The sequence below is a fragment of the Gavia stellata genome, chromosome 13, assembly GCF_030936135.1.
Source record: "Gavia stellata isolate bGavSte3 chromosome 13, bGavSte3.hap2, whole genome shotgun sequence".
Taxonomy (NCBI): Eukaryota; Metazoa; Chordata; class Aves; order Gaviiformes; family Gaviidae; genus Gavia; species Gavia stellata.
The window spans coordinates 24071097-24083962 of record NC_082606.1 but is presented as its reverse complement, the minus strand read 5'-3'; the positions used below and the strand labels follow the sequence as shown (position 1 = coordinate 24083962).

At 42.9% G+C, this 12866-nt stretch overlaps 2 protein-coding genes across 2 annotated transcripts in view; one reads left to right on the top strand and one right to left on the bottom strand.

Moving 5' to 3' along the window:
• SPG11 (SPG11 vesicle trafficking associated, spatacsin) overlaps window positions 1–1538 on the bottom strand; it is a 35549-nt gene extending 34011 nt beyond the window's left edge. Inside the window, exons 1-2 of the mRNA XM_059823683.1 lie at window positions 1327–1538; window positions 122–306 (exon numbers count right to left, since the gene is read on the bottom strand). Coding sequence (XP_059679666.1) covers window positions 122–306; window positions 1327–1538 — 397 coding nt within the window. The remainder of the gene's footprint in view (window positions 1–121; window positions 307–1326) is intronic.
• A 562-nt stretch (window positions 1539–2100) lies between these two features.
• On the top strand, window positions 2101–11115 carry CIAO2A (cytosolic iron-sulfur assembly component 2A). Its single transcript, XM_059824046.1, has 5 exons — window positions 2101–2263; window positions 5790–5954; window positions 7718–7767; window positions 9540–9585; window positions 10686–11115. Exons 1-5 carry the CDS (start codon window positions 2137–2139, stop codon window positions 10781–10783), a joined length of 486 nt encoding a protein of 161 aa, XP_059680029.1. The 5' UTR covers window positions 2101–2136; the 3' UTR covers window positions 10784–11115.
• The last annotated feature ends 1751 nt before the right edge of the window (window positions 11116–12866 follow it).

The following is a 12866-nucleotide window of genomic DNA, read 5'->3' as shown; positions in this document are numbered from 1 at the left end:
TGTGAAAGTATTTGACACTTCCCTAATGTTCAGTCCTACTGCCTCGATTTGTTTCACCAGCTGAAGCAGAATTAGACCTATAACAATTTCAAATATAGAATACACATTGAAATTTACTCACTAATGTTTTTAACTTCAAGGAGCTTTTTAAGTGTATCTTCCTTACAACTGTGCAGGGAAATTGGATTGTATTTTCCATCTTCTATAGTGAATTCATAGACAAACAGTTCATGACTTTTACTAAGAGCCAGTATTTTTCTCTTGTCTGCTTGTAGATCATCATCTTCTGTATTCTCCCACACGAAGCTGAAGATACAACATTCGGTATGTTTATTGACCTTGTTCTCTTTCCTCATTTCATACACTGAACAGTTCTGGAAGCGTACTAATGATGGACAGTATAATTTTAATTTTTTGCAGTAAAGATTTTGCTGCCGCCCCATCCCTCCCCAATGGTAGAACATATTTAATCCCTAGCAGAGACTGCAACGCAAGACAGCGCTTGAGGAATCCCTACTTCTCTTCCTCTCAAGAATACACGGGTTTTCTATCCTTGTTTCTTTCCTTTAGTCATCCATGACACATGCTACGTGAGTGATGCTCTGCTTCAGGACTTCCAGGAGGAGGAATACCAGCACTGCCAGCTAAGGAGAAGCAAAGCACATTGCCCATTTCCGTATGTTTTACCTCCCCATTGCTTGGGCTGAGAAACTCTTCAGGTGTCTGTCTCCACACTTGGTCTCATACAGAGAGGGAAGCAGGCAGAAAGGGAACAGCTAGAAGGCCACTTAGGATAGTGCAGAGTGAAACAGGACACTGGAGCACCATAACAGTGTGGGTATTGCTTGACGCTGCAATGTGACTGTGGGTTTGACTCAGCATTAAAAGCTACTAAAGCTGATTAAAAACATCTTGTGATCACTGAATGTGACGCACAAGAACTTGCCCCTGATCAGCAAACAAGGAAGTCAAGTAGCCAAGGCACTATGAAATTTTAAGCCAGCAATTTGACAAAAACAGATGAATTTTCTTCTTGTTTTTTTGATCTACTGTAATGAATACACCCACAGCTAAACAAATAAGTAGATATAAATCAACGGCCCCTCCAACAACAGGATTTTAAGTGGAGAGCATCCCACTTCAAGGCAGGGTTTGAAAGTCCCGCTCAGCCTCCTGCAGCTTTCAGGGCTTGTCCTCGCCTGTGCAGGACTGCTCCCTTTCGGGGAGCGCCCTCAGCCCCTGGGGTCCACCCGGAGCCTCTCACCAAAGTGACGCCGGGGGACCTCTCCCGGCCTCCCCTTCCCCTGTTCGCCCCCTGCCACTTACTCAGCCCAGGCTCCGGGGAGGACGCTGCCCCGGGCCCGGCCGCCTCCGCCCGGCACCAGGGACTCCAGGTAGATCCCACCAGGGACCAGGAGGCTGCCCAGAGCGTCCTGGCCCCTGCTCAGCCGGACACAGGCTGCGTCCCGCAGGGAGCCCTGCGCCTCCCCCGAGAGGGGCGCCAGCAGTACGCGCAGCTCCCGCTTCGCCCCCTCCATCCTCCTCAGGGAGGGCCGCCACCCCCGGTCTAACGGCCGCCCGCGCCCCGACCTTCCGCCATCTTGGACGGGGGCAACCCTTCCTTCCGGTCAGCTGACAGCGCTGACCAGTGCCGTGGCGCGACAACTCCCAGCAGGCACCGCGGCCCAGCGCCGGTGGGCGGGGGCGACAATGCGAGCTGGGAGCTGTAGTCTCCCTGAGACCAAGGTCGGCGGCTGCGTCCGGGGACCCAGGCACAGCCGACAGCACTGCCCGGGGTTGCTGAGCCACCTCGGGCTACCGACCGGGCTCAGCAACCCGGGGCAGCGCAATGAAACCCCCGAGAACAGCCACCCCCGCGCAGGAGCAAAACCCCGCCAACGCTGAGGGAACGACTAACCACGCCCCCGCCCCGCCCTCTGGGCGGAGCCTCCTTAGCATAACCCTGCCCACAGGCCCTCAAGACCCTGTCCCCGCCTCTGGGCGGGGCCTCGACAACCTAGACCCCGCCCCCAGGCCTGGCCCCGCCCCGCGAGGTACTTCCCGCTGGCGGCGGCAGCGGCGGGGGACGGTGGCCGCGAGGGTCCGGTTCGCGCTCTCCCATGGCGGAGCGGGAGAATGTCGCTGGTGTTGGGGCTGCTGTCGCACACGCTGAGCAGGGTGCTGTGGTACTCCGGGCTGCGTAGGGGCTGCCATGCCCCCCGGAACCAGGCCATGGAGCAGGACAAGGCGCTCGAGGTTTACGGTGACTGTCGTGGGGCTGTTGGGGGTTCAAGGGTCGTCCCTCGGGGAGGCCGGGGGTGAGGGGCCGGGGGGCGAGGGTCGTGAGGGGCCCGCGAGCGGCTGTGGAGCGGGGTGTGAGGGAGCGCGGGGCAGGGGTCGCGGGGGTCTGTGAGGGGCCGTACTGGGGGGGGGTGTGAGGGGCTCTGGGGGCCGTTGGTGCAGTGCCCTTGGGGGGTGTGAGGTGGGGGAAGCCAGGCCCTGCCCAGCCCTTGGGGGGGGCCGAGAGCGGTGTGTGGGGCTGAGTGTGTGGGAGCACTCCTGCGGGGTCCCTGAGGGGCTGGAGTGAAGGTGGCTGCTCTTGATGTGGGGCAGGAAGGAAGTATACTTGGCTTGCTTGAGAATTGGTATTACTGCCAGGGATGTGGGGTGAGGAGGGGTTACCCCTGGGGTGCTGGAGCCTCCAGGAAGTGTGAAGGGAAGGGCGAGGGCCTGTCTTGGGTGCCTGCTAGCTTTCCCCACCCCCACTGCCAGCCCCAGGCTGTGTCTGGAGATGGGGTGGATGCTGTGACCTTGGGATGGAGCGTGTGCCATGGCCACTGTTAGGATCCTGAGCAAGGAGCGTGCTGAGAGAATGGTCTTAATGCTCTGCTTGGCTCATGGGTGATGCTGCTGCTTCCCAGCTCCTGAGCGAGTGGGAAAGGGGCTGCACTACTGCTGGGCTGGCTCAGTCCCTGCATTGGGGGGAGTTACCTTAGTGTTTCATCACCTTAGGCAGAAGAGGAGCTGGATACACCTGGAAAGGCAAGTAATTCCAGAAAGGTCAGCCAGATAGTCCAACGAAATGGAGATGTCTGTTACTGAGTGACTGAGTTTTTTGTAAAATATGGAGAGATTTCACCTCTGGAAATGCTGCATATAGGACCTTAGAGGATTCTGAAAACGTCAAGCTTCAAGGCAGTGTTATTTTGTAGGCAATTAGGAGTAGTGTGAGGATTTTATGCAGCACTGTACACAGTTCTATCTAAAAAGAATAAAAGAGGAAACAATGTCAAACAAACTCAATTATAAAACTTGAGTGATGTGTAAATATAGGTACTTTAAAACATCAGTGGTTCTAAGTAATAACTTAGGTTATGAGCCTTAAGCATGTAAGTAATCCTGTTGATTTCAGTTTATCCACAGGGTTATGCTTGTGCGTGATCTTTGTAGAAGTAAAGCATCTGTCTGGGTAAAATTTAGATTTAAAAGACCGGAGGCATCCATGAAGGCACTGCTGAACTAAATCAACTTCAGTGTTCCTCTTGCTGCTTGGTGAAATAATTGATTTCCTCTTGGCCCTTTTCACATAGAAAGAGGATAAATTTTAAAAATAGAGGAAGAAATGTGTCAGAAATTACAAGGAAATGTGTATGCAAAGATACTTATGTTGTATGTATATGTGAAGTAATTTCTTGTTTGACTAGAATTCGGTAGTTGGCTAAGACTTTAAGCAAAAAGTGATACTAGAGCCAGAACAATGGAAAAAAGGTGAAAATACTTTTAATTGGTCTGACAAATGAGACTGTTAATCTGTTTGCTAGTAAACTTTCTAAATAAAGCTAGATGGTTTGTTTGCTTGTTGCCATCATGATCCTTAAGGTAGTTGAGGGGCCAGTTACCAGTTCTTTGGTAACACAGAACAAATAGCCTTGTGACATCTACTGTGTCTCCTAGGTTTGTAATTTATTAGCATCACATCCTCATGATGTAGAGAGAGAAACAGAGGCTGGGGGCTTCAGAATGATTCAAGCAATTGTCTGCTTCTCAGGGAGTCAGGGAACAGGGCTCAGTTCTCTCATTCATCCCAAGTTTTGTTTTATGGTATGAGTGATGACAACTTACTTTGGAAAGCAGGTGTTTCCCAGCCCTGCTGAAAGGACTACCTAGGTCTTGAGAGCTATTTGAGTAGCCATTGCAGGAGGGTGAGAGGTTCTGAGAGGTACTCCTGTACCAGGAGTGAAAGCTTATACAACTGTACAAATACAAGTCTTTTCCTTGCTTGCAGATCAGAGACTTGAGGGTAGATCTCTGACTTTAGGCATACCCTTCTCAGACGGGTGGAGTCCAGACAGCCATGAACTACCGTTCCTGCCCACTGGCTGCCTGCTTCCTTCCTGCCTGGAAGTAATATAGCAGTATTAGTGCCATGTTGTACTATGCCTGTGATCCCTGCTGAGAGACTGGGCCTATCAGCTTAATGGCAGGAATGCACTGAAGGCAGCTTTGCAGCTCTGGGGAGCTGGGTGGGTCTGTCTGTACCTGAAGATAGACTGAAGTAATTTGTCCTAGTGAAGGCTGGTGTCACATTTGCTTTAGCCATACAGTTAGCTATTGTAGTAGAGCTATTGGTAGGGTATGCTAAAAAGAAAATCACTACAGCTAGCTAAAAATAACCTTCCCTTTCTTTTTTTTCACCTGTTTTTTAAACTGTTCTTAACCTGTATCCCTTTAGTTAACATTTTCATACCAGAACTGACTGTACCTGTGCTTCTGAGGGGGAAACAACTACATACAAGGCAGAAGCGAGTGAGAGGTGACAGCTGGGAACTTCCTAGGTTTGGCCTTCGCTGTCAAAATTAGTGTTTCTTCAAGTTATGCTGGGTCCATGGCACAGATGTGAATAGGCTAGAGATCTCATTGCTTTTCCTTCTATGCTATGTTACTCAGCAAACACATTGAAATTCAGAGACTTATTTTTTCCAGGCTTTTAGGAAATTTACTGAATTCATATATTCTCTTATGCATTATTTTTCAGTGTCCTGTAATCAAGTATTGTAGCTTTTGAGTATTACTTTTAAACCTTTTGCTCTATGGAGAAGCAACAATAAATGTAATTCAGTTCATTGTATGACGAAACCTCCTTACACTAATCCAGAACACATTGCTTCTATAAAAGGCAATGCTGCTTATCATTTTCTGTACAAGTATATTAAACCTAGTTGATCCCCATGTTTTACAAGTTAAGGAAGTGACCATTGATACAGATAAATATGGATTAGTGCATTATTTTTGTATTGGCTTTTCTTAAGATGGCTTCAAAATCTTATCTGTGAGGCCCAAGCTGGGAAGTGGAGAGAAGATGACGAGAAGGAAATCTGGCTTGTCTTGTTAACAAGTTAGATTTTGGAAAAACCTGAAAGGCAAGCAACCTATCTGAAATACTACCTCTGTGTATATCTCTTGGACAGGCTAATATTATATGACCTATAGTTCTGAAGGTAATACATATCCTCTAATAGGCATGTTTTGATTTCTATTTATTATAATGGGATTGTAAAATTAATAGCAGGTTTAGAACTGGAATGTGAAAAATACATGCACAGTGAACAACAAACGCCTCAGTTTCCCCAGTTCTGAAGCAACTTGTGAGATAATGTATCACTGATATTTACAGCTCTGCCTTTCTGAAGAGGAGCAAAATAATGCTGGGAAGATGGCTTCTAGTAAAAGTACCTTTTATTAAATTCAGGAAAGCTACTTTATTGTTGGTCACTTGTCTTCTGCTTTAGATATAATCCGTACTATCCGGGACCCGGAGAAACCTAATACTTTAGAAGAACTGGAAGTAGTAACGGAAAGCTGTGTTGAAGTACATGAGATAGGTGAAGATGAATATCTGGTTATCATCAGGTTTACACCAACAGTACCTCATTGCTCTTTGGCTACTCTCATTGGTAAGATCTTAATTTCATTAAATCTGTAACAATGAGCGTAAAGTTAATTTTAGGTTGCTTGAATAATATCAGTCTTAGTTAAAATTCAGTATTGCTTTGCCAGCAGTTTGACTGTGAATTTAATCTTGAGAACCCTACTAGCAATGCAAACAAACAAAAACCAGAAGAAATGTGGGGACATCTATCTGTTTTTATTAAGTTAGGGAAAGTCTTCAAAGAAAAGCTCTCAAAAATCTACTGGGAAGTGGTACAGAATTCCTTCTTTCTATTTTCCAAATTATTTTAGTAATGTTAAATTGAAAATTTGTCAGTTCTTTAAAAAAAAAGTTAAAACTTTATGATTGTTTCCCTTATCTTTCCCTTACCTTATGGGCTGTTCTACATTCGCACACATGTACAAAAAACCCCACCTACAGTCCAAGAATACCAAAGTAAGTTCTGGACTGTTAGATGTTTGAAAGCAATTAAGTTGAATGAGAATCTACGCTGGCTTATTTTGCTTTTTTTCCCCTTATTATTTGTGGTGAGGTGACATCTGTGGTGAAATCACATCTGAAACCTCTGAAATGACTTGTTTAAATGTACCAAGGTTACCAACTCTTACCATTAGGTATCAATGCTAAGATTTGTCAGTCTATTTTAAAGATTTAAGGGAAAATAAGTCTTTAATTTAATGAAGAAGTACATGTATTTATACCCAAATAAACCTTTGCAGTTTTATGTAGAAGGTAAAGTATAGATAGTAAAGCATTAGCATGCCAAACAGTAACAATTTATTTATAGTTTGACCCTATTAGGAATGTCAGTGGGTTAAGGCTCAGACCTGAGGATCAATGATGTACATGTCAAATCTCAAACTTCGTGCTAATCATGGTCTCAGCACTTAAATGTCAGCCAGGTCTTTGATGTCTGTTTGATTGTGCAGTCGTTATCAGCATTGTGTGACCTCCGAAGCACAGTTCCTCATGCTGTTATAGGAAAGGGTTATGGTAACTATTTTAAATAGTTCGGTATATGTAAGGATCTAGGCAGTAAACAGGTTTTTTTCCAAACTTCCTTATCTGCACAGAGGACTCTAAGCTGGTGGTTCTTTTGGGGAGTATTTTCTATTGCTGTTACCACCAGCTCAGCCTGAGGACAAACTGGGGCTGCGGTATGGCTTTGTCCATGCGTAGCTCATCGCAAAGCCAGGCCTTGTGGGGAAACTGCAGTGGGCTGGTGGTAGGGCTGTCCGCAAACGTGGCTCTTACTCCCAAAGATGAATGACAACGGTCCTTGCTCAGTCTGTATGCTAGATATTAAATAGTGAAGTTAATGAGCTGGAATTGCCCCCAAGTCATTGCAAGCTTGTGTTCTTCAAGCAATTTATGTTGGTTTTTTTTTTTTTTTTAAATGTTAGAAAAAAACCCAAGCATTCTTCTTGGGACAGATGCAGCCACAGTGACAGCTGGGAAGCTCTGGAAAAAACATCAAAGAAAGATGGAAATGGAGGAATTTGTCTGTATTTAGTGTTTCTAGGACGTGTTTGGAGACCAGAGACCTCCTATGCTCATAAGGCAGGATGAGCTTAACTGAGAAGCTACATCCAAAGGGTCAAACCACAAATTATTTCATTTCCTCTGTGGCTTGTGCTGCTCAGAATACAAAAGGAGAAGGTTGTCAATTATACTGGTGGTTTTTGATTGTTAAATAAGAATTCTCTGAAAACGTACCTCAAACCTTGAATTTTACAAGAAAATCTCTTGTCTCTTTTGTTTAAACAGGCCTTTGTTTAAGAATAAAACTTCAGAGATGTTTGCCTTTTAGACATAAGGTAAAGTATCTGTTTTGGAACTTGCTTTAAACTACGTGAATGTATGCCAGGTTCTCTTTAAAAAAAGCGTATGCTGCGGGATCAAATAACTTGCAAGCTGTGATTAAGGATGGGGTCTTTTTAAAGCTTGTCATTTGCCTGTGGAGGGAGTGAATGTTGCAGTACAGTGTAGCACGTGGAGGGGTCTGCGAATAATGGTGGTTCCTCCTTGCCATTACAAAAGACCGTTTATTGCTGCACTTCTGAAATAACTGAGTTTCAAGGGATTTCCTCCCCAGCTATTACTCAGGTTCTTGCTTGGTGGAAGAGAGGGTGTTTTCAAATCCAGTGTTACAAAGAATCAAAGTCGTACTTTTCCCTGGGGGAAAATGAATTTTGCCTTCTGCAATATTTCAATATATCTAAGCATCATAAATATAAAAATAGAATATAAAAATATAAAATGACTCTGCTGTACCATTTGGAATACCTGAGAGTTGTCTCCAGTGGACCAACCCTCTGTGAGCGAGCAGCCCTGAAATCAAGAGAACTACTGTCGTCAGTTAGAAACCAGTTACGGAGAGTTCCACTACTTTATGTAGGCGTCATCTAGGAAGTAAAAACTTCAGAACAGGTTCATTAGCATTTAGAGAACTGCAGAATTCAAAATTGGAACTGCATTGAGGGACTCTCTTTATGACCTGTGTCTTAGGAACTGTTGTATAGATGGCATACGGGCCTGACACTCGTCAATATACTGTCCCTAACAGGGGCCAGCCCTTGCTATGCTGCTGGAGTGCAAGAAACTCTACAGGAAACAGGGGGTTAATATCCTTAAAGCAAGCTGTTTGGGTCTTAGCAGGAACTAAGAGTAGACCTTTATGATGAACATAGTCTTTTATAGACCTTTAGAAACTTGCCTAAAATAATTTAAAGTATAAATTAATTAGTTGAGGATTTCTGGTGTTGATTTTTTTGTTGTTCTTTGCAGTTAAACAGTGTAAAGTGACACTTGCATTTCTAGGAAATTATGTAGACAGTGATTGGTTATGCTGGACACATGGTAACAAATAGGTTTAGCTTCAGTGAGATAAGATAAAAGGCATAGAAATTGTTTACTTGGTTTTCCTTTGGTACATCGGTTTTATGAAATCTCCTTGCAGCTCAACATGTGTGAGGGTTTTCTTGTTGTTTTTCCCAGGCCTTTTAAATGCATGAAGGTGATTTAGGTCTGTTTAGATTCTAGTCTTATAATCTGTTCTCATGCAGGAAATAGATACTGCATTACGCTACCATTTTCAGATAGAGTGTCTGTGATTCTCATCATTGAGCAAAACTTATTAGGAATCTCTTCCTAAGGATGTCTTTTCAAGGGTGCTTAGCTTGTGAAAGTGACACTTGCATTTCTGGTGGCTTTTAAACAAATTGTTCTGAGTTATGGCCTGCAGAGAACTTGTTGGGAATGTAGTGCCAATTCTCCTCTCCATTTCCAGTAGCCCAACTGCAATGACTTTTTCACAAGAGCAGTTGGTATTAGTGAGGAATGAATGCCTCCACAATTTTGAAGAAAGATTATTGGGGCCTCTCAGAAACGGGGGAGGCGATTGTCTTGTGATTGTGTTGCAGTGAAGTCTAAGATTAGCTCTTGATATTGATCCCCTTTCGATGTCTGTGAACATTTTTAAAAGTATGAATCGCATGCATTGTATGTGTATTGTACAATTTTTTCCTTCCAGTAATGAATATATTCAACTGTTGATGTATGCGTCTAACATTAATGATCTCTCCTCTAGCTGGAAATCTACATATCTGAAGGTACACATTCCACTGAAGAAGACAGTAAGTAGAGCTTATGAGTGAGTGCTGCTTTAGACTGTGTGTTTTTGTTCTTTTGAGAAGTCCTTTTCTAACCCTACCTTGCTATCCTTTTCAGAAATGAATGCGCTGTTGAGGCTTTAAAATAAAACATGTAGTTGAGGTCGTTTCAAAAGCTGTATTGGTCCTGTGAACATATGCTTGTTGTTGTTTTGGGTTTTTTTAAAACAAAAAAACCCCGAAGTTCTTGCAGGTGTTGAGTTGTGTTTATAATAAAAGAAGTTGCTACTGTGCTGCTGAATAATTAAGATGAAGAATTTCCTCACTGGTTGATCTCACTATGTGAACATCATCATAACAAAAAAATAGGTGTTTCTTAGTCAGTGTTTAAAGTAAAACTTACAGAACATCGAAATTCTTTCAAAGCTATAGCCAATCACTGTCTTAAACAGCTGATAAAGCCTTTGTCCAGGCAATGTCCCAGGCTTTTTTGCTCTTAAGCATTAGGTATCTTTGTATGGGGAAAATCAGCTCTTTCGATTAAATGACTAGAAATTGAACCTGGAGAACTTGGACTACTAATTTGTCAAGAACTTCACACTTGATTTTTAAGATATGTCATCAGTGTGTCTTACATTCTTTTCCTAAACTAGAGAAGTAACAAAAATGTTTGGTTTCTGATGGTTGTTTTTTTGTGACTGAGCTTTCATTTGCTTTGTTCCCAATTTTCTTTTAATCCTCTGTCCCTTGACTGCCGGCTCTTGAGCATCCTCATATTCTTCTTGTCTTGTCGTCCTTCTATTGTGTCTGACACAACCTTCTTATTCTAGGCCATGCAACTTAAATGTTTGCCTGTACAGTGCTTTATCAGCTATTGTACAAATTTCAGTGTTGGATATTATGCAAATAATATCTTCCACTTAGAAAGAAAATTGAAAAGAAAGTTGACACAATGTACTGTTACTGTACAGCAGCATTTTCTCAGTCTTTGAGCTGGCCACTCACTAGGTTTGGAAAATCGTCACTGCACTATGATATCTTGCATTTGTCATGTTACTGATGCAGAATGTGTAAAGTACCACTGAAAACTGCTCTGACTTTACTTTCCATGTGATGTTTTGCAGTCAACAAGCAAATCAATGACAAAGAGAGAGTAGCAGCTGCGATGGAGAATCCAAACTTGCGTGAAATTGTGGAGCAGTGTGTTACAGAGCCTGACTAGTAGTTATAATACACGCAGAATTATCATTTTGATACATTTCTTAAAATATCTTTGTTTAAAAAAAAAGAAAATAATAATAATCAAGGCCTTGAGTTTAATACTTGAGTTCTTTTTATCTTCCACATGTTTTTTAAAATAAATTGTTTATAAGATAGATTTAAATTATGATGAATTAGCCTCTAAAATAAAGTGAAGTGTATAGTGTTAAGAGTTTGTAATTTCTGGTGTCCAGAGAAATATTTTATGATTAAAAATAAAACAACACATACGTATTGCCTTCTGATGGACATTGTGGTATCAATTCAGTTTTGCAAATTAAATTTCTACATTGTTTCAATCACTGCACTGTAAAAATAAAACAGATTCTTGTACTGAAATGCTGCTTTCTGAGTTCAGAAATGCTGGGGTTTTTTTAAGCTTAGGTTCAGATTTCTGTTAGAGAAGGAAACATTTCATTCAACTTCTTCGTTGTTGATAAACACATTAAAGCTGAAATGAATTCAGAAAAAGAATTTGGAACCAAGGGACTGGACTAGAACAAAGTAGATTTTTACTGGGACACTATTCCTGCTAAATATTTGCTTTTTTTTTTTTCCCCCTGGAAGTACATGTTTCTGATTCTGGAGGCTTTGCTTTGTAATTACCCTGAGGGTAAAGTTTTCTTACGGACAAGATCTTGTCAGTGTGATCCTTCTTTTCCTTACGACTTACCTGCAGCATGGAAGGTGAGAGAATCCCACAGCCCTTGATCCCTCTGGTTCCCACTGTTCTGTTTCTTTTTGCTGCTCCCTCACAAATCTTATCTGGGGCGTCCCTAATGTTGCCAGCTGTCGCATGTTTTCTCACTGGAGAAGTTCCCTAGGGTTAGTTTCCTTTGCAGCTGTGGATTTGCCCATGAATTTACCTTTCCCTGAAGAATTGAAGCAGATCTTTCTTGCTCAGCTGTCCTTCTCTTGGTGAAAGTAACATTTAGTATCTGCCATACAGGAGGGCCTCGGTGGTAAATGTGTGTGCGGGGGGAGAGAGGCTGCTGCCACCCATCTTACGCTCCATGGCACCTGACAAACTATTGGGGTATCCCAGGGGTGTTACCTGGTCAATGCATAGTAGTTATCCCCTGCAGTGCTTCACAAGGGATTTAGGGAGCCGTTCCTCCGTGAAACAGTGATTAGTCTGGTGGGCTTGTATTTGGTTAAAGGGTGAGAAATCCTTGGAGTTCAGTGCAAACATCTGTTGAGATTTCAGGGATTTGTAAACATTTTGATAATAAGCCACATAAAGCTTTCCTGAAGGCGTGAAATGATTGAATGGACTCCAGCTAGGCTACGCATTGTAAACTGGGGGAAATTTTTCCCTTTGTAAAATGGTATACTGACACATGTCACAGCTGTGCCAACAAGCTGTGCCAACCTTCCTACTTTCAGTGCCAAAGTCATCTTTATAAAATAAAGGGGGGGGAGAACAATCCCCTTTTTCCATAGCTTACTGCACGTCTGCAGAACTGTCAGTTCTAGCATATGTGTGGAAAATTACTTTTCTTAACTTCAGTTACTCAGCTTCAATTAAATTCTACTTAAATCTCAAAAGCCTTTGTGCCCTCATTGCCCACCCTGAATTTAGCTTGAGGGAAGTACGTATGTCTTTAAGCAGCACTTTCTACAGCTGCTTATGTAAAGTGTTATTAGATGTAAGCTTAAATGTGGGACACTGCTGTGTCTGCTACCTCAGGTATTCAGCAGAATGTGCAGGGAATTAGCTACTTGATGTTTGCATGAGAAACTAAAAACTTTGTACTGTTTCCAAAGTAAATAGACAACCCATGGACCAATTTTTTTTTAAAGCCCTACTTTGGGCAAAATGTAAAATCTGCGTATTTAGACTCCGGCTTCAATGGTCTATCGTGAAGTATCCTAAAAGATGCATTTTGCAAGGTTTTCTGTTGGGTTTTTTTGTTTCTTTGGTGGTTTGGGTTTTTTTCTTTTTTCAGCTGGGAAGACTCATTAAATGGTAACTACTTCTGTAAAATAATTTCTTTTCTATGAAAAGCAGGTAGAGATGTTTTCCCGTTATAAGGTTCCCAGTT